The 19,625-nt window shown below is 67.1% G+C and overlaps 4 protein-coding genes across 8 annotated transcripts; 1 reads left to right on the forward strand and 3 right to left on the reverse strand.

The window, feature by feature from the left end:
• Window positions 1-20: 20 nt before the first annotated feature.
• Window positions 21-7,083, forward strand: PRC1 (protein regulator of cytokinesis 1). Of its 5 annotated transcripts, none has more exons than XM_032194761.1 (14): window positions 21-74; window positions 337-469; window positions 552-674; window positions 999-1,232; window positions 1,312-1,482; window positions 1,726-1,875; window positions 2,135-2,282; window positions 2,415-2,551; window positions 2,805-2,900; window positions 3,046-3,192; window positions 3,631-3,741; window positions 4,068-4,178; window positions 4,613-4,801; window positions 6,066-7,083. In XM_032194761.1, exons 1-14 carry the CDS (start codon window positions 64-66, stop codon window positions 6,141-6,143), a joined length of 1,839 nt encoding a protein of 612 aa, XP_032050652.1. In that variant the 5' UTR covers window positions 21-63; the 3' UTR covers window positions 6,144-7,083. The 5 variants fall into 5 exon arrangements, with proteins under 5 accessions (XP_032050652.1, XP_032050655.1, XP_032050656.1 ...); XM_032194764.1 differs by having other exon boundaries at window positions 4,613-4,765; XM_032194765.1 differs by having other exon boundaries at window positions 4,613-4,724.
• Window positions 7,084-7,260: 177 nt separating this feature from the next.
• On the reverse strand, window positions 7,261-10,999 carry RCCD1 (RCC1 domain containing 1). Its single transcript, XM_032194766.1, has 7 exons — window positions 10,819-10,999; window positions 10,332-10,704; window positions 8,432-8,553; window positions 8,162-8,266; window positions 7,938-8,081; window positions 7,827-7,856; window positions 7,261-7,662 (listed from the first exon to the last, which is right to left on the reverse strand). Exons 1-7 carry the CDS (start codon window positions 10,982-10,984, stop codon window positions 7,520-7,522), a joined length of 1,083 nt encoding a protein of 360 aa, XP_032050657.1. The 5' UTR covers window positions 10,985-10,999; the 3' UTR covers window positions 7,261-7,519.
• A 238-nt stretch (window positions 11,000-11,237) lies between these two features.
• On the reverse strand, window positions 11,238-18,366 carry UNC45A (unc-45 myosin chaperone A). The gene is made up of 20 exons (XM_032194760.1): window positions 18,170-18,366; window positions 17,554-17,712; window positions 16,900-16,936; window positions 16,620-16,795; window positions 16,424-16,516; window positions 15,998-16,165; window positions 15,555-15,723; window positions 15,183-15,353; window positions 14,869-15,040; window positions 14,341-14,641; window positions 14,109-14,203; window positions 13,894-14,035; window positions 13,575-13,715; window positions 13,242-13,369; window positions 12,979-13,045; window positions 12,768-12,881; window positions 12,212-12,327; window positions 11,954-12,071; window positions 11,723-11,878; window positions 11,238-11,576 (listed from the first exon to the last, which is right to left on the reverse strand). Exons 1-20 carry the CDS (start codon window positions 18,179-18,181, stop codon window positions 11,316-11,318), a joined length of 2,796 nt encoding a protein of 931 aa, XP_032050651.1. The 5' UTR covers window positions 18,182-18,366; the 3' UTR covers window positions 11,238-11,315.
• Window positions 18,367-18,527: 161 nt separating this feature from the next.
• Window positions 18,528-19,614, reverse strand: LOC116493560 (protein shisa-like-1). The gene is made up of 3 exons (XM_032195027.1): window positions 19,421-19,614; window positions 18,868-19,081; window positions 18,528-18,744 (listed from the first exon to the last, which is right to left on the reverse strand). The coding sequence occupies exons 1-3, from the start codon at window positions 19,575-19,577 to the stop codon at window positions 18,528-18,530; spliced, it is 588 nt and encodes a 195-aa protein (XP_032050918.1). The 5' UTR covers window positions 19,578-19,614.
• Window positions 19,615-19,625: the final 11 nt, after the last annotated feature.

Raw genomic sequence — 19,625 nt, forward strand, 5'->3', positions numbered from 1 at the left:
AATCAGCGCCGCCGGCTGCCAGTTTGAATCCCGGCACCGGCGGGCGGCGGGCGGAGAGCGGCCATGAGGAAGAGGTGGGGGCGGCGGCACCGGGACCGGGACCGGGACCGGGACCGGGACCGGGACCGGGACAAGGGGACCGGGGGACGGGAGGGGACCGGGGACGGAGGCGGCGGGACCGGGGGGCGGCGGGGCGGAGACCGGGAGAGGGACCGGGACCGGGGGGCGCGGCGGGAGGGGCCGGGCGGTGGCCGTGGTGCCGGTCCCGGTGCCGGTGCCGGTCCCGGTGCCGGTGCCCCCGCTGACGCCGTGCCGGGGCCGTGCCGGTGCCCGCAGCGAGGTGCTGGCGGCCGAGGCCGTGTCGTGCCTGAACCGCGCGCTGGCGGCGCTGCGGGACATCTGGGAGGAGATCGGCATCCCCGAGGAGCAGCGCCTGGAGCGCACCGACGTGGTGAAGAAGCACATCAAGGTGAGCCCCCGGGCCGCCCCCTCCTGTCCCCGTCCCCCCCCATCCCGGTGGCCGCCTCTGACGGTGCCCGTGCCCGGCGCAGGGCCTGCTGGACATGATGGTGGCGGAGGAGGAGAGCCTGAAGGAGCGGCTCCTGAAGAGCATCGCCCTGTGCCGCAAGGAGCTGGACGCGCTGTGCCGCGAGCTGCGCCTCGACCCCTTCGAGGTGGGCACCGCGGGGCTCTGACGGGGCTCGGCCCGGGGTCCTGGCGGGGCCTGGGCTCCCCGTGCAGGCGCACCCAGAACCCCAAAAAGCTCGGTGGGGCCGAAGGCTGGGTGGGTCCCTGCAGCCCCGGTGCTGGGAGGTGGCTGTGAGAGGTCCCGGTGCCTCGCAGCGCCTTGTTTTGAGCCTTGCTGCTGCGTTTGCACCTCCCTGGGGAACTTTGCTCAGAGCCGGGGGCTGCGTCCCTCACTTTACCCTTAAGGAGCCCTGGGTGTGAGTCAGGACCACAAGAGCTGTGGAGGAGAGTGGTTTTCTGGTCTGTCCTAGGCAGAGGAGGAAAGCACCATCCTGCAGATGGAGAAGGATTTACGCACCCGCGTGCAAGTGATGTTAAAGCAGAAGAGGGACAGGCAGCAGGAGCTGAAAGCTCTGCAAGAACAAGACCAAGACCTGTGCGACATCCTCTGCGTGTCCCCGTTTGGCATCGACAGCAACGCCGTGCCCAGCCTGGAGGAGCTGGACCGCTACCGGCGCCACTTGGCCTCCCTGAGCGCCGAGAAGGTGAGCGGGGAGCGGGCGAGGTCTCCCTGGGGGGTGGGGACGGTGCCCACGGGCTTCTCATGGGGCTCGTCACCTGCAGGAGCGAAGGCGGGAGCAGTTTGTCAGTATCAAGCGACAAGTCATCCTCTGCATGGAGGAGCTGGACCACACCCCGGACACGAGCTTTGAGCGGGAGGTGGTGTGTGAGGACGAGGAAGCCTTCTGCTTGTCCACAGACAACATTGCTGCCCTCCAGAACCTGCTGCAGCAGGTATGTTGGCACCTTGAGGCAGCCTTGCTGGGGCTGTGGGGCTGTGGAGGCTGCCTGGCAGCGTGACACAGAGCGTGGCTGCTCTGCACTCAGTAACCGCGTTGTGTTAGAACCTCCTGCTAGGAGCTCTTGCATGGAGATGTGGGAGGATGAACGGGCTGCTCTGCTGGCTGCAGCAGGGCCAACAGCCTGCCTGGTTAGCATCGGGCCGTTCTGGTGCTGACCCAGCTCTCCTTGCTGCAGCTGGAGGCCCGGCGGTCCCTGAACGAGGCCGTGTGCGTGGAGCTGCGATCCAGGATCACTGCGCTTTGGGACAGGCTGCAGGTTCCTGAGGAGGAGAGGGAGTCCTTCGCAGTGCACATGACCGGATCCAGGGCCAAAACTAGGAAAGCTGTAAGGACCTAAGGACCGTCCTGCTGTCTCTGGAGGGGGGAGGGCAGGGGAGCAGCAGCTCTGGGTTGCACGTGCGTTTGCTCAGCTGGAGTGCAGGGGCAGCTTCCAGCAGTCTGTGCTGTGAGCCAAAGCCTGCCCTCGCAGGTGGAGGAGCTGGGGCTGGGGCTGGTGACTGGCTCGTTAGAACTCGGCTTACACAGAACATGAATCCAGTTCTGCTCTTGCTGCCTTCTGAGCCTGTGCTCTGATCTCACGGCAGCTGCAGTTAGAAGTGGACCGTCTGGAGGAGCTGAAGCTGCAGAACATGAAGTCTGTGATCCAGGCAATCCGGGTGGAGCTGGCTGAGTACTGGGATAAATGCTTCTACAGCCAGGAGCAGAGAGAAGGCTTCAGCCCCTATTATGATGGTGGGTGCTGGCTCTCAGACTCCCCTGGGGGAGCTGCAGGCTGCCTGCCAGCAGACCGGCTGCAGGGAAGTGCTGCTGGATGTGGTGCCGGGTCCCTGCCTGCCTCCTGAACGCGCTGTTGTATCTCTCCAGAGGACTACACAGAGACCCTGCTCCAGCTCCACGATGCTGAGGTGGGGAGGATGAAGAACTACTATGAAACACACAAGGAGCTGTTTGAGGCCGTCCAGAAATGGGAGGAGAACTGGAAGCTGTTCCTGGAGCTGGAGGTATTGCTCGGGCAGGTCTCTGGGCGCTGTAGGCCTCTGCTCTGGTGTGCAGTGTCCTTGAGGGAGCGGGGGGGCGGGGGGAGCCCTAGCAGCATGGTGAGGGGATGGGGCGCTGTGTCAGAGCACCAGGACAACTTGTGGTGAAGAGCTGGCTGTGCTGTGCGGGGCTGCGCTGCAGGGAGCACTGTGCAGTGAGGCTGGGCTCCGTGCCTGCCTCTCTCCTCACTCTCCTCACCTTCTTTTTCTATGCTAGAGGAAAACAACCGACCCCAACCGCTTTGCCAACCGGGGGGGGAGCCTGCTGAAAGAAGAGAAGCAGCGAGCAAAGCTGCAGAAGATGCTTTCCAAGGTAGGTTCAGACCTGGAGGGAGGAGAAGGAGCTGCAGTTTTGGGTAGGCACATGTAGCAGTGACCAAGGAGAAGTGGGGCACTTAGAGCCAGCAAGGAGTATCTCGGGGGGCAGCCTCCTGACACTGCCCGTGTGTCCCCATCAGTTGCAGGAGGAGCTGGAGAGCAGGGTCCAGGCCTGGGAGCAGGAGCATGAGGACGCTTTCCTGGTGAAGGGGCAGCAGTTCATGGAGTATGTGGCGGAGCAGTGGCAGCTGTACCGCATGGAGAAAGAGAAGGAGAAGCAGGAGCGGGTGAGTGCAGAGCTGAATGTGCTCTCCTGGCCTCGAGGAGCCTCTTCTGGCTCCAGGCTGTCAGTGGCCCAGCCCCACTCAGGGGGGTGAGAATTGCCCCAGCCCCGGGCTCCCCATCTGCTGCTGGCAGCTCCCTAGGGAGACGGGGTCTTCTCTTCCTGCTGGCTCTGTACGTGGTCACCTTCCTTACCAAAACTGGTGTCTGCTGCTGCTGGTGTCTGTGTGCTGAGCATTTTTCTTGGCCTCAGCTGCACCAGGACTCTGGCTTGGCTCTGGCTACCTGTAAATCTCCCCCGAAGTACCTGCTTCTGGCTGCAGGGCTGCTGCCCACCAGCAGAAGCCTGCCTTTGCCCTGGCACTGGGCAGTGACCCAGAGCAGAGCAGCCAGCTCCCCGCTGCTCCTCTGCTCGGGGTGGTGAGCGCAGCTCTCTCACGCAGCACCTGAAGAAAAGCCGCCAGATCGAGGCAGAGATGATGTACGGGAGCACCCCGCGGACACCCGTCAAGCGTCGCGTGCTCACCCCACACACGCCTGGCAAAGTAAGGAAGGTAAACTGTCCACACCGGGCAGAGTGCGAGGCTGGGACCCTGCCGGCACTTGAGTGCTGGCACGACGTAGTGCGTGTGGTGCTCAGAGCCCCACCTCTGGGTTCAGTCTCTCAAAGGTGCCAGAAGGGCTCAGGGGTGTTGCAGCAGTGTAAGGGAAGCAGGAATGGGGCCAGATTGCGGGCACGTCTCTCCATGGGGGCGGTGGGATTTGTTGGGGTGCCCCGGAGCTGGAGGGCCCTGTGCGGCTGGTGCTTCCACAGTGGCTTTCCTGGTGTGGCACAGCCCCGGCTTCCTCCCCCCTCACCTGGTGCTCTGCTTTCCCCCAGCTCAACACCACTTCCATCTCCAGCGCCACCCCCAACAGCACTGTTCGCTCGGCCTTTGGGGCAACTCTCTACCACTCACCAACCTCCCGGCTGCCGCCCTCCGGAGGGAAGGTGAGGGCCCTTCTGGGGCGTCCCTACCTGCAGGGGGGCTGGGGAGCCCTGCCGTGCCGCGCTGCTTCACCTGCCTCCCCTGCCAGGCTCCAGGGGCATACAGGCTGCTCGTTGGTCCCGGCCTGCCCTGCTGGGCAGCTGCACGGCTGGTGGGATGTCGGTGGGACCAGCACAGCCTGGGGGAAAAGGAGGGTGGGCAGCATTCAGGAAGACTCCCCCTAGCCCAGATTTCTGGTGGGTGTCTGGGCCAAGCCTGAAGCTTGGGGGGGGGCGGGGGGGTGGTCTTCATTACCTGACCTATGTGTCCTGGGTCAGAATTGGGCCCCAGACCACGAAGGGTTGCTGGAGGTTGGAGTTCCTCCAGTACTGCAGAGCAGCAAGGCTAGCACAGGCTTCCAGCCCCCTCGGGTCATGCCTCCTGTCTTCCATTCCAGCAGTTTGGTCAGGCTCGGACCCCCAGCCGCGTGGCTTTGAAGCCCCCCCGGCCAGGACACAGGGAGCAGAACAAGGAGAACGTGTCGCAGCTGAACGGAACCACCCTGAGCGGTGGGTGCACCCCCACAGCCCCTGCCCAGCGTAACTACAGCGTTAGTTCTGTTGCCAGCACCTATTCTGAGTTTGCGGTAATTCACCTCTTCTAAACCTGCCTCCCCCCGGCCGCGCGGGGCCTGCGCCCCCTCCCACAGCCCCGCGGCCCCCGCCACACAGAGCGCCTGCTCCTGCCAGCGCCCCCGGCACCGGGTGGGGGCTGCATGGCAGGAACTCAGCGCTGAGGTTGGGGGGCTGAGGCCAAGCACCGCTCGCATCCTGCGTGGCCCTGAGCAGCCCCGGGGGGAACAGATGGAGACGAGAGGAGTTCTGCTGCCCAGGGCAGCCCCCGAGCCCGTGCAGGAGCCAGGCCCTGCCTGCGGTGTGTCCCTGTGCCAGGCCTCCCGGCACAGCCCTGCTCCAGTGGCGTGGCTGCTCTCTGGAGCTGGGCCTGTCCCCAGCTGCCTGAGCCGAGCACTGAGCCCCGGGGTTTGATGTGGTGTTTCCTGGGCGCGGGCAGCTGGCAGCAGCAGCGCTCTGTTGCTGTCCTAACCTGGTTGCTGGGAGAGAGGCGGGAGGGTCCTGCTTGCCCCTGGGTCCTTTTCCCACTGCCTGCATGGCCTCAGCCCCTGCATGCTCGCCTTGACTCAGCTTGCTGTGCCCCTGAGCTCAGCCTCCCAAGGGACCCTGCCTTGTCCCACCTCCTGCTGGCCTGAGCTGTGCTGGGGAGCTCCCTGGGGGAGGTGGGTGCTGGGGGGGGGTGTTGGTCTTTGCTGGTGGATAGAGCTTTGCTGGCTGGAGGCCTCTGCCCTTCCCTTAGCCCTCACTGAGCCCAGGCTTTAACCTCTCCTGATGCCCAGGAGCATCCCTTCCTGCTGAGAACAGAGCCAGCGCTGGGGGTTCCTCATCAGGCCCTGATGCTGTGCCTGTGGCAGCCCCTGGGGAGGGAGGGAGGGAGGCAGGGTGCTGGCTGCTGGCCCTGCTGTGCTGGGCAGAGGCAGCGCTCCCTTCCTGCACTGCTTGCACATAGGCTTGCAGCCTGCCTGTGCTCCTGCCCTGCCAGCCTGCTCCCTCGCTGTCCCACCGATCTGGAAGCGCTTCCCAGGACAGGTGGTGAGCTGCCAGCTGCAGGAGGGAGGGATGAGGCTCCCGGCCCAGGGCTCTTGCTCCTGGGAGCCTCGGGGATCTTTCCCAGCTGCTGAGAGCTGCCTTCCTGCCCTGTCCTGAAGCAGGGGGGGTGTCGGCTGCTGTCTCTGCCCAGCAGGGGCACAGCGTGGCCTAAAGCCGCTGCCCCGGAGCACCAGCACCGCCTGCGGCCCCCGGCCCTCACCCCCCGTCTCCTGCTTCTTGTGTCCACAGCGCGAACTTTCAAAGGCTTCCAGGTGTGACACCAGCTCCCGCGTGCTCAACTCCACCACCACCACCGCCTACTGCTGAGGCGCTGCCCCCGGCTCTGGCCCTGCGCAGCCGCAGTGAGTCCCTGCCCTGGGGGAGCGCTCCCGCAGCGCCCAGGCCCGGGGCAGGCCCTGCCCTCGGCTTGGCTTTTAGCTAGGGCCCAGCATTAGTCTGGCCGCCCCCCCCCCTCTGCCTGCGAGGGCAGGGGAAGGAAAAGGACACTTCTAACATTTTTGCTTTTATTTGGGGAATTCTTGTGACTGTTTGTGATTAAAGACTGAGAACAAACTTGGGGTAGCGTAGCAGCGGGTGGTGGCTTCCGCGGGAGCCTGGCTGGGCAGTGGGGTGAGGTGGCAGGGCTCTGCCTTGCCGGGTGTGCTCTGGGACAGACAGGACCTAGTGCAGAGAGCTGGCCTTGGTGCCTCTTACCAACGGCTTTTTTTTTTTTTTTTTAACCTTCCATATATCTGTAGGTATTATCTACCCAGCTCTTCCTTAACAGCACAGCAGCCATGCTTTAGCTAGGGCTTGCTTTAGCTGAGGTTCCTCTAAGCAGCCTCCCTTGGCCCCCCGCGGACTGCTGCAGCCTGGGCTTGTGGCTGAGGGTCTCAACTCCCCCACGCTGGGCACTGCAGCTGCTCCCTGGAGCCCTCAGGTGGCCGATTCCCCTTTGCCCATCCTCGAGCCCCTGGTGAGGGGCTGCCTGTCCCCCTGCACGTGCACCCCATCGCCTGCCTGCCCTTTCTCGCCCGCTGCTCCTGGGCAGAACAGCGCATGGCTTGGCGGTACGACGTGCTGGTGGGGGCCCGTTTGCACCTTTTGTTAATGAAGCTCTGTATGTGTGTCTGTCCCTGATCAGAACTAATTTGCACCTTGTTGTCACTACACTCCCCCACTTGCTGTTATTTATTCCCCAGGTTCTGTTCCCTTGCTCTGTAACTGTATATACTGTTTATGGGAATAATGCGTATCCATGTATATACCCCTGCTGTTTGTGTGGTTGTTGGGGTGACCAAAGGCTCCTCCAGCATCACCCTGGAGGCTGGGAGGAGGAGAGGGCTGGGCCTGGCTCTTCAGCCCCTGCCTTCTTGCCTGTGCCCGTAGGGGCTGGAGCAGCTGGGCACCTGTATGTGTACGCACCGCGAAGCACTACCGCAGCTGTTACAAAAAGAGATTTAATAAATCCATGTAGTCCTGTTCTGTCTTTATCACTAGTGCAACCCCAGCTGCCTGAGGCAGCAGCACAGCTCCTCGGCCTGAGCTGTGGTCCCGGGGGGGGAAACCCACCCACGGTGTCTGCCCAGCCTCTGCCCGACCTCCAAGGGCCGAGGGCTGCTCCGTGGGGCAGGGGCAGAGCTTTCCTCTGTCTCCCTTTGCTCCATGCACACAGCGATGGTTGTGGGACAGCCTCGTGCCCCTCACTGCTCCAGCACGCACACGTAGGTGTTCCAGGGCCCGCACACCACCTCCTGGGCCCGCAGCCCCTCTGCCACCAGGTGCTCCACGCGCCGGGGCCGGTCAGAGCTGGTGTTGTCCCCATGGCCCAGCTGCCCATATTTACCTGCAGACACAGCAGCTGTGTGACGGGGCCCACAGGAGGGATTTCATCCCCTGGGCAAGGATGGAAGGGGAGCAGTCCAAATAAAGCATTAACAGCCAGCAAACAAAGCGGCAAGGCAACCAGCAGGTCACACTGGGCCATCATGGAGCAGAAGCCTCGCTTACCCCAGCCCCAGGTGTAGAGCTCGCCGTCTCCTGCAACCAGGACAGAGCCCATCAGCTGGCATTGCCCCCAGCACCGGGGCTGCTTCCCCCACCCACCCACCGGGCACTCACGTGTGACTGCAGCCGTGTGCCGGGACCCGCAGCTGACGGCACCAACCTCCACGTCCTGGGGCAGGTCCAGCAGGGCCGGGAACGCCTGGATGGAAATGAAGGCGGCGCCCGGCTGCTCCCGGGGGGGCGGCAGCTCCGCGGCCCCTGAGAACAGCGGTGCTCAGCCCTGGCCGCGCCATCCCAGGGGCTGGGCATGGCCTCGCTGCACCCAGCAGCATCCTCACCTGTGTCTGCGTCCTCATCCTGGTCCTGCTCCTCTGCCACCGCCTTGGAGGGCAGCGCCAGCTGGCCCGATTCGTTCCAGCCCCACATGTAGAGGTCCCCCCCCTCTGCAAGCACGCACGGGGCGGCCCTGGTCAGGGCACAGCTCGGACCCCGTGGCAGCGGCCGAGTGCTCGAGGGTACCAGGCACCAGCACCGGCCCTGCCCGGGACCACACGGGGCAGCCGGCCCCAGGCTGCCAGCACCGCCACCCCCCGCCCCCAGCCCCTCACCGCTGATGCTGGCCGAGTGCCACCCGCCCGCCGCCACCGCCCGCATGGGCACACCGGCCAGGGCTTCCACCAGCCGTGGCTGCTGCTCCGACTCCAGGCCCCCGTGGCCGAGCTGCCCGTGCCTGTGGGGAGACGTACGCGGGCAGACAGACGGGCACCTCCCGCACCCGGTGCCTGCAGCCCTGACGCCCCCCGGCCTCCTGCCGCCCCCCGGCTGTGCGGCAGCTCGTGGGCCACAGCCGGCAGCGAGGGCACTGGGAGGCCGGGGCACAGCTGCTGGTGGTACGCAGCCGGGACTGGGGGGCTGCATGGTGCAGTAACTACGCGCAAGGGAACGACGCACGGCACAACTGTGACATAACGAACGTGCCCCTGCTGTGTCATTTATGTCTGAGCTGATTTGTATGTCAGGAACTTAACCTGCAAGGCTGCAGGTGCTGGCACAGCGGGGTTAGCACCAGCAGGGAAAGGGGAAAACTGCTGGGGAGCTGAGGGCTGCTTTAAGCAAGCGTCCCTGAAGGCTGGAGGGCCCCGTGTCTAACAGCTACAGCATTATTCAGCAGAGCCCTAACGCTGAAGGAAGAGGCACAAAGAAGTACGAGAGGCTTCTCATACTTTTCTAGTAACCAAAGCTTAACCATGGCATTTAGTGTCTGCAAAAAGTTAATCCTGAAATACATGACAGCAAGTGAGGTGTGTAAACCTTTCCTTTAAAGGTAAAGAAAGAAGGCAAGAACGATGGCAATATGGCAATATCTGTAAATGTAAGGGCTGATCTAATGCTGTTTGCTATGACAACCCGCCGGCCATGACAACAGCCCCCAAACACCAGCGACCTGAGGCTGGGAAACAAAATGCACCCGAGCACATCGGCAATACCGAGGGAGGAAGACACTCCAGTTTGCACAGCTCTGCTTTAATCTTTGTTGGCTTTGTTTCACGTAAGCAGCAAGATCGCTAACTTACCCCTTCTACCCTGTAACTATCTGTAATTGGCAATTAACGTGGTCAGGGCAGATCGCCCACCGACACCCCGACCCCACAGCTGTGCTGGTAACGTCTGCTCGGGGCTGGGGGCGCACGGCCGTACCCAGACACATTTACCAAGCACAGGGCTGGCAGCGTGACCCCGGGGCCACCCATGTGGTTGGACTCAATAGGGACAGACCCAGGTGCTGCCTGTGGTAAACCCCGCACAGACAGGGTGAGACCAGTGCCCGCAGGGACTTTCAGGGAGTCCTGTAAGGCCGGTGGCACCAGGCTGATGTCACAGCATCAGCAACAACACACCAGGCTCAGCCTGCCCAGGTAATAGTATGGGAAACGCCAGACTTGGGTACAAGTAGCAAAGCCAGTACCAACAGGGAAAAACATTGTGGACGACCTGCTGGTCCCCACTGCACGTGAGGCCTGAAGGCACGGCCTGGGAACGCCGAGCAGAGAGGGCCGGGCCAGAACCCGAGTGCCTCTGTCCCTGCTGCACCCCAGGCGCCTCCCCACTGCCAGCCCTGACAGGGGGCACGAGGGAAGGGACCGGGACAGCCTCTGCCCCGAGCCCAAGCAGCACGGGGGGCAGGGGGCAGCTCGCAGGGCTGCTGCTCAGGACCAGTTGCACGTAATCAAGAACCAAGACTCAAGAGTTACTTGTAGCACAGTATTTATGTGCAGCAGCATGAAGAACAGCCCTTGAAGTGCTGGCGGGTGTGCGTGCTGCTCGCTCGGCTGGCTGCCCACGCAGTGCGGCACCTTTTTAGCGTGCTGGCGACACCGGAGCCCTGAACCCTGCCTCCACCTGCGTGCTACCAGCTGAGGGACCCCCACCACCACCCCAGCACCCCTCACCTGCACCCCGGCCACCGGCGCGCCCCCCCCCGGCCCCCTGCCCCCCCCCGGCGCTCACCTGCCGCCGCCCCAGCCGTAGACCTCGCCGTTGGCCCCGAGCGCCAGGACGTGCTCGTGGCCCAGCGCCAGGGCGCGGAGCGGCGGGGCCGGGGGCAGCTCGCAGAAGAAGGGCGGCCGGGGCACCGCGAAGCCGCCGGGCAGCAGCGGCAGCGGGGGGCGGCGGGGGCCCGGCGGCAGGGCCCGGCGCCAGGCGGGGGCTCCCCGCAGCTCCCCCCGCAGCGCCGCCGCCCGCGGCCAGGCCTCGGCCGCCGCCCCCGGTCCCCGTCCCCGTCCCCGCAGCAGCAGGACGTGCGTCTCGGACGGCAGCGCCTCCGCGCACCCCGCCGGCAGCCGCCGCCGCAGCCCCGCGCCGAGCACCTCCAGCCCCGCGCCTGCGGGAGCAGCGGCTCAGCGCCCGCCGGGGCTCCGGGGGGCTCCGGGGCCGGGAGGGGCGCCGGGGGGGCCCGGCAGCATCCCCGTGCCGGCCGCCCCGGGGGGCCGCTCACCGGTGTCCAGCACGGCGTAGCTCCAGGCGGGCCACACGCGGCGGATCCCCTCGATCCCCTCGGGGCCCGGCTCCAGGCGGCGCGGCCCCGGGCCCGGCGACGGCTCCCCCGCCGCCTCCTCGGCGCTGAAGCCGAACACGAGCCAGGAGCGGCGCGGGGCCGCCATGGCGGGGCGGGGAGGACGGGGCGGGGATGGGAGGGGCAGCACCGGGCCCCCCCCCGTCGGGCAGCCGCAGACAGACGCGGAGGCGGCGCCGCCGCCCAGGAGCAGCTTCAGCGCGGTGCCCCCGGTGCCGCCCCCGTTAAGGCACTGGCAGTGGCGGAGGTGGCGCTGGGCCCCGTCCTCCCCCCCCTCACCCCGGGACGCGGCGGCAGCGGGCGGGGGGGGGCCCGGCCCGGTCCCAGCGGGCGGCCCCCGGTCGGTCCCGGTGCGGCGCGGTGCGTGCGGTGAGCGCAAGCCCGGAGCAGCGTGTGCAGGGCAGGGCCCGGGCCCGGGCTCAGTCCTGGCCGGGGCCGGGCTTGATGAGGCCGTAAGACACCGCCTGCGCCAGCGCCTCCTGCGCCGCCTGCGCCACGCGCGGCTTGTCGCGGTCCTTGGCCAGCACCGAGAGGATCTCCAGCATCTCGCTGGCGATGAGCTGCTCCGCCACGCCGCGCTCGGCCGCCATCAGGTTCATCACCACCACGGCCCCGCGGTGCTGCAGCTCCGTGCTGGGGCTGAGCAGCAGCGCCTGCAGGATCTCCAGCCAGTGCACCGTCTGCGGGCAGAGCGGGGTGCTCAGCACCGTGGGCAGCCGCAGCACCGTGCCCCTGGGTGCCATACGGCAGCGGGTCCCCAGCCCACAACTAGCCCCAGCACGCGGGGTGGGGGGCACACGAGGCTGCCCCTGCCCTGGGCACTCACCACCTGCGGGATCCTCTTGCAGATGGGGGGATGCAGCGCGGTCAGCATGGCCAGGGTCCCCGAGGCTGCCCGCCGCAGCTTCTCATCCTCCTCCCCGCTGTACAGGACCATCAGCTTCAGCCGGTCGCTGTCCTCGGCCAGGAACAGCTCCTGCACCTGCAGGCAGCAGGGAGGGAGGTGGCCAGCAGCCCAGGGCAAGCAGCCGCCGGCTCAGCGCGGCACGGCCCTCACCTCCTTGCTCATGGCCATGTTGCACATGCACTCGGTGGCAGCCAGCCGGATCAGCTCGTGCTCCTCAAACATGTAGCCCTCGATCATGGGCACAGCCTTCTCCTTCAGGATCTTCTGCCTGCAGCAGGCCAGGGGTGAGCACTCCTTGCCCCTTGGTGCTACCCCCGCACCACTTTTGGCCAGGGCAGCACCCATCTGGACCTGGGTCCCCCTCACCCCCCGCCTGGAAGAGCTGGGCCTTGGCCCCACTGCCCCTACCGCAGCCTCTCGCTGATGCCAGCCAGGTTGGTTAACGCCATCAGCCCCTCAAAGTTCTCCAGGCCTGTGCGCTGGAGGTGCAGAAGGCTGACCAGGGGCCGCACCACCTCGTAGATCTGTGGAAAGAGCAGTGCAGGGCTCAAACCTGGGGGCAGGGACTCTAGACCTAGCAGAAAGGCAGAACTGCTCCTTGTGGCCAGGCCTGGACAATCAGGCCGTTGTGGAAACCACCAGGGGCTTTTGCCTCCTTCCCGAGGAACGTCAGACTCAGATTGTCACCCCTCAGGCCTCCATCTCCTGGGCTGCCAAGCCCTGCCGCAAGGGGAAACGAGGAGCCAAAGCTGGCTCCCAGCGACCATGGCAGCCCCTGCCCCGCAGCCCTCCCTGTGCTGCTCAGCCCAACGCCTCCCCAGAGCAGACGTGCCTGGCTGCAGCAATTTGGGCACACAAGGAGCGTCGAGGCCCCCCCACAGCCCTCTCTGACCACTGCAACCCCCGGCTGTCCCCTCCACGCCCTGCGCAGCGTGGCAGCCTGCCCCTCGGTGGTGACACTGACCCGCTCCCCAGGAAACACCATCTCTGGGTTGGAGGTGATGGTGATCTTCGCCAGGGCCTGAGCCGCCTTGGTCTGTCCCACCTCAGTGCCCTCCAGGGACAGCGGGATGAGAGCCTGCAGATGGAGATGCATCAGCCTGTCCTACAGCTGGTCACAGCCCCAGCCCTCCCCATGGAACGGGCTGGGGGCACCGTGGCACCCACCACCTCACCTTGCCTCCTCCCTGTGCAACCACACCGCCTCGGTCCTCTGCCTCCGCCACGAGGGCCAGGAACACCCTGCAGACAGGGCAGGAGCAGACGGAGTCTGGAACCTGCTGTGGTGGCTGCCAGTGCCACCCCGATACCAGCAGCGGACCCGGGCTGTGCCAGACACCCCCCTGCTCCTAGAAGCCCGGGCTCCCCACAGGCACTAAATTTGCAGGAGGGTTCCAGCAGCCTCAGAGGGCAGCTCCCACGCCCCTGCCCCCTGTACCTGGAGATCAGCTCCCGGCAGGAGTTGGTGAGTGCCGGGTTCTCGCTCTTCACCATGCAGGCCAGGGCTGACACCACGCCAGCCGTCAGCAGCTTGCGCACCCGCCGCTTCACGAAGTCCGGCTTGTCCTGTCCCGGGCAGGGGCACCGCTCCAGTCAGAGCCAGCACCCGACCTGCCACCGCCTCCTGCTGCCCAGCCCCGAGGCCATCACCCCAAAGGCACCAGAATGGTATCTCCGGACTCCCTGTCCCTGGCCAGGCTCTGTCCCAGCCCCCTGCTGTCCCGTGGGGCCAAGGCTCCCCACAGCTCCTGCGATCATCCCCCCCCCTCACCTTGGGGTGCTGCTCTGGAATGTGCTGCTTGGCGTACTTGGCCAGCTCCAGCATCTGGGGGTCTGGCTCCTCGTGGTCGTAGCTGTTGGTGCAGTTCACCAGCGTGGAGGCAACTGCATAGAGCACGCTCCTGTCCTCCGACTGCAGGGGAAATGGGACGCTCGTCACACCCGTGACACAGGACAGAGCAGGGCTTGAGCCCGCTCAGCACCACCAGAGCCCTGTGCACACCCCAGCCACAGCCCCGCAGGAGGAGCCCCAACCCCTTCCATCAGGAGGGGCACTCGGGCACGTTCCCCCCACGGCGCTCAGCGCCCACCTTGGCCAGCTGGAACATGGCCTGCATCGCTGCCTTGTCCTCCACGAACTCCTCCTTGACATCCGCATCGAAAGTGAGGTAGGCCAGGCCCTCCACAGCCCAGCGCCGCGTGCCCGCGTCGATCGCCTCATTGCACAGCCACCTGCGAGACGGCCCCGTGAGCCCTCCCTGCAGGGCTCCCGCCCCCAGCGCACCCCGCCGTCCTCAGCACTCACTTGCGGCACTGCTTGGCTAACTTCATCGTGGAGCCCTCAGCAAACTGCTTCATGCTGAAGTCAGTGCCTCCGGCAGACCCCAGCTTGCAGAGCCCCTGTGAGGAGCAGAGCGTCAGGGCTGGAGGCCGCAGTGCCCCCGTGGCAGCCCCCCAGCGGGGACAGGATGGCACCACGGGCCGCCGCAGCCCCCCAGCCCCACGCACTGCTGCTCCTCCTGCCCTGCCGCGCTCACCACCAGCGCCCGGATGCGGATGCTGTCCCTCTCGCTGTGCTTGTAGATCTCCTTGAGCAGGCTGACGCCGTTGGCCGTGATGAAGGACGCGCGCTTGGCCTTGTCAGCAGCGTGGATCAGCGCCTCCACCGCCACCAGCTGGTGGGCCTCGCAGACGGAGGCGCAGAGGGACAGCACGCTGTCCATGATCCCCTCCAGCTCCAGCACCCTGTTCCCAGCGTCTGAGGGGCCCTGCAGCAGGCACGACACCGTCTGTATGGCCCGCAGCTTCCCGGCCAGCTCGTGCCCCTCAAACCAGCTCCTGCAGGGGAAGAAGGCCAGGAGGGATAAGGCTGATCCCCACCAGCCTCACGCCGTGCTGCCCTGCCGGACCAGCGGCATGGCAGGTCCCTGCTGCTCTGCACTTGGCTTTTACCACTAAAAGCAAGAAGCCTGGGAACAGGGTGCTGCCACTCCCAGCGGAGGCAGGGACAGCAGCAGAATGCTCCTGGCTGCACAGGACGGAGCCCTCCTCTGCCCCGGGCTCACCTCACGTAGTCCTCGCACAAGTGGTGGAAGTTCTCCCTCTCAGCGTCGCACTTCAGGTCCTCGTAAAGCTTGCTCAGTAGGACCGAGGCGCTCATCCGGGTGTTCTCTGTCACGGGCAGGCTGCCCGGGGCTCCGCACACTGTGCTGCCCACCTCCAGAATCTTCTTCAGGCCTAGGAGGACACAGAGCTCAGGCACCCAGCGAGGAGCAAAATGGGACGCGCAGGCACCTCGGTCCTGCAGAGCCAAGGCACGCGTCGCCCCAGGCAGAGGGGTGTGACGGCCCAGCGGGATGCTGCAGGCTGTTTCACTCACCCTGGTCGATCACCCAGAGGCTCATGCTGTTGTTGGTCTCCTTCGGCGACTTCCTGGGCACCACCTTGATGAGCAGGTTGAGGGCGTTGTCACGGCCGTGCGCAGAGGCCCCTTCCAGAGGCAGCAGCTCCAGGAGGTCCTTGATCAGCAGTTTCAGGTCCTTGGAGGAATCTTCCAGGGGAGACAGGGCCAGCGGTCAGTGCCCTGCACACAGCCCTCACCCCATCACAGTAAGGCCAGCAGGAGCTGCTGGGATCGGGGGATCCTGACCCCCAGCTCAAGCCCGTGTAAATCCAGGCCCAGAGGCAGGGAGCAGCAGAACCCACCGCAGCTCAGTGCCTCCCCACACCAGCTGGGGCAGCAGCCACTCACCCAGCACCACCGCGTCCTCCTTGCCACGGAAGTCCTTCTGCAGTCCCTCCCTCAGGGAATCGAACATGACGTGCAGAAGGTTGCAGGCAGCCAGGGAAACCTGCTCGTGCTCCACACCCAGCACTGCCGAGAGGCGCGGGGCCCCCAGCTCCGCCAGGATGGCCATGGTCTGCAGGTACAAGCACAGGCGCCTGCTGGGGACTTTGGGGGAAAACCCGGCACTCCCCAGCATCTTCTGAGAGCTGTTCCCCTCCACAACAAGGCTCTCACAGCTCAGGCCTGGCAGGTGACAGCTTAGAGCTCTGCTGTTCAGCTGCAGGGCTACAGCACAACACAGGCAAAGGCCATCGGTGCTCCCCAGCCCACCGTACTTCAGAGCCTGCCCAGCACAGATGTCCCCGTGGTCCCCACACGCAGGAGGACCGAGCTCCCGCGGCACCTACCCGGGAGCGGTGCCCGGAGCACAGCCCCACCAGGGTGCGCAGGGCTGCCAGCATCAAGTCAGCCTTGGCCGTGTCAAGCAGCTGCGTCAGCAGCCGCACACCATCGCTTTGGAAGATTTTCTCTGCTCCAGCCTCCTCTCGTGCCAGCACAATCAGGTTCTGCGCCGCCTGGGAGAAGAGAGGCACGTTTGGGTCACCCGCCCTCCAGAACAGACTCCCTGCACACAGCGAACCTCATGTGGGAGCCAACGGGGCAGCCACAGGCCCCCAGCCCCGCTCCCAGTCTCCAGGGAGCGTGTTCTGCTGGCAGGAAGCCTGGGCTCCCAGGACAGCACAGCGCAGCCAGCAGTGCCGACCTAGGCATGATTCCTCCACTCCTTGCCCAACACCCAAGTCATGTTGCCCCCCGTTCCCTGGAGCTCAGACCTTCTGCTTCTTGTCGGCATCTTTTTCTTCAGGATCCAGCAAGATCTGGAACATCTGCTCCACCTTTGAGTCCGTGCAGGACATGGTCTTCATCTGAGACACACCAGAAAGAGCAGCTCAGCCCTTGCTCCCCCTCCACCCCCCGCTCCCGCAGGGATGCGCAGCAGCAGCCGCCCCACAGCACCTTCCCCCTCACCTTCTCGTGCATGCTGCTCCCCAGGGCGCGCAAGGCCTCCTGGAAGGCCTTGTTCTTGGGCTCCAGGCTGATGCACCTCTGCAGGTCGCTGATAGCCTGGTCCAAGCGGCCCAGCTTCTGCAGCGCCTGGCTTCGGCGGAACAGCGCCTTCGTGTCCCGGCCGTCGGCTTCAATGGCTGCAGGAGAGCGAGGGAGCGATCGCAAAGCCCCTGGCGTGCCCCGGGCTGCCTTGGTAGGCGGCACACAGCAGCCGGTCCCTGCCGGCTACCCCTGGCAGTACCTTTAGACGCATCAGCCTCCGCCTCGGCATAGTCCTCCTGCAGGGAGAGAGCGGGTGAGAAGGGGGCGCCTGGCACACCGTCCGTGCAGGCTGCATTCACCCTGCCTGCTGCACCCAGCGCTGAGAGAGGAGCAGGGAAATGGCTGGGGGAGGTTGGGGGGGGAAACAGTGTCACTGGGAGCTGGGGACCAGAGGTTGGGTGCCCTGCCCTTCCCAGAGCACAGCCCTCGGGGGGTCTCCAAGGAGCTCTAAGGCCCCGTGCTCTCCGTGTGCCCGCTGTGGCGGTGCTCCCTGTCCCTCTGAGCTCCTGAGGCTCTCGGTGCTACCCCCTGCTCCAGGCATGGTTTGTGACAGCAAATCAAAGGCTAGTGGGCAGACCCGGGGCACCTGCATGCCCCAGCTGGGGACAGCGGCCCCTGGGGAGATGGGACAGCGACAGCCGGGGGCTGGGGGCAGGGCAAGGGGCGAGAGGAGGGATCAGCGCCTGGCCTGGGGGCTGGCGGCGCTGTGCGGGCACCCAGCCGGCAGCGCAGGGTGCCCGGCCCTGCCCGGCCCAGCCGGCAGCACAGGACGGCCCGGGACGGCCCAGGGCAGCCCATCCCGTCCCGTCCCACCCCATCCCGTCCCACCCCGTCCCGTCCCGTCCCCACGCACCAGTTTGAGGTGGCAGGCGGCTCGGTTGCGGTGCAGCACGGCGCGCTCGGGCCCGCTGCAGTCGAGGCTCAGCGCCCGCGTGTAGGCGGCCAGGGCGGCGCGGTGCTGCCCGGCCTGGAACAGCGCGTTGCCCTCCGCCCGCAGCCGCCCCGCGGACACCTGACACGGCAGCGCCTGGCACCAGGGCACGGGGCCGCGACCGGCACCGCTCCCCCGACACGGCCCGAGCCCGGCCCCGCCCGGCCCCGGCTCCGTCTCGTCCCGGCCCGTCCCCGAGCCCCGTCCTGCCCCGCGCTGTTCCCCAAGCCCCGGCCCGGCCCCGAGCACAGCCCGATCCCGATCCCGGTCCTGGTCCCGGTCCCGCCCCAAATCCAGCCCGGTCCCGCCCCGTCCCGTTCCCGTCCCGGTCCCGGTCCCCTCCCGTCCCGTCCTGCCCCAAATTCATCCCGATCCCGATCCCGTCCCCAGTCCCGGTCCCGGTCCCGGTCCCCTCCCCTCCCCTCCCCTCCCCTCCCGTCCCGTCCTGTCCGTTCCCGTCCCGGTCCCAATCCCGTTCCCGTCCCCGTTCCCGTTCCCCTCCCCTCCCGTCCCCGTCCCGTCCCCGTCCCCCCCTCACCGCCTCCTCCATGGCCGCTCCGGCCGCGCTGTGACGTCACCGCCGATCGCCCGGGGAACCCGGACGCCGCCGCCCGCGTCACGTGACGGGAGGGGAGGGGAGGGAGGCGGGGCCGGGGCCGGGCCGGGCGTAGCCCCCAGCGCCCCCCCGCGGCCCGGAGGTGCCAGCGCAGGGCGGGGCCCCCGCTGACCCCCGCTGACCCCGCGCGACCCCCGGTGCCCCCGGTACCGCCCCCGTGCCCCCGGTACCGCCCCCGTGCCCCCACCCCCTGTGACCCCACTGCCCCCCCGGCCCCCCCACCCCCTAGTGCCACCCCCCCAGCCCTCGGGTCCCCCAGAGGCAGCAGCCACCGGGACCCCTACGCTGCCCCCCCAGGAGCGCAGGGGGCCGGGGCTGCGGGGCCGGGCGCCAGGAGCCCCCCGGGGGCCGGGGAGCCGCGGGGGGGGCAGCGGCCGCAGGGCAGGAGGCGGCCGAGGCTGCAGCGCTTGGTGCGGTAGAAGTGGACGAGGTCGAGGGCCATGAGGACGAGGACGAGGAGCCCGTAGAGCCCCACGAAGGGCAGGGCCAGGGGGTTCCTGCGGGCGGGGGCGGCTCAGCACCGGGGGCAGCTCAGCACCAGGCACCCCCAAGGGCCAGCCCCCCCCCAGGGCTGTGCTGCCCACGCCGCAGCCCCCGCCGCCCCTCCCGGCCTCGCTCACCGGAGGAGGCCAGGCACGGGGAGGCTGGAGAGGTTCACCCCGGTGAGGGCCTCCACGGCCCCCTGCGAGCAGCAGGACTTGAGGGCGTGGGGGCCGGGCCGGCAGCAGTACCGGTGTGCGGCCGGGTCGGTCAGGCGCGGGCAGTAGAAGCCGGGGTGGTAGCGGCCGTCGGGGCCGGCGTAGCCCTCGCAGAGGTGCAGGTTCTGCACTGAGGCTGCGGCAGGAGCGGTGGGCACGGGGCTGCGGCACCGGCACGCTCCCAGGGAAGGGCACGAGCAGGAGGGGAGGGCAAAGCCCCAGCCCGGCAGCCCAACGCTGGTCTCCCTGGTTCCCCCTGCCCCACAAGGGCAGCGCCTCTCGCCCCACACAGCTGTGACCAGCTCCGGCACCACCACCCCTGGCTCCCATCCCCAGCACGGACCACCGCCTCCCCGCCCTGACCGCACAGCCTCCAGCTGGGGATGGCAGGGAGCAGCCCAGGGGACGTGGTCCCAGCCAAGAGGGGGAGGACGGGCAGTGCCTGCCTCAGGGAGCAGGGGCAAAGGGGCCGTACCTGTCCCGAGGATGCCGGGGCACAGAGCAGCGGCGAGGAGCAGCCGGAGCAGGAGCCCACCCGGCATCTTCCCCGCCATCCCTGGGCAGAGGCAGCTCCGGCGCTGTCTGAGGCAGAAACCACAGCCCCTCCTGCTCCCGCCTCCATTGCGGCCCATCAGGAGCCTCGTGGAGCCATTAGAGCCTCCTGCACTCACTGCCCCGCT

This window comes from Aythya fuligula, chromosome 11, assembly GCF_009819795.1.
Source record: "Aythya fuligula isolate bAytFul2 chromosome 11, bAytFul2.pri, whole genome shotgun sequence".
Lineage (NCBI taxonomy): Eukaryota > Metazoa > Chordata > Aves > Anseriformes > Anatidae > Aythya > Aythya fuligula.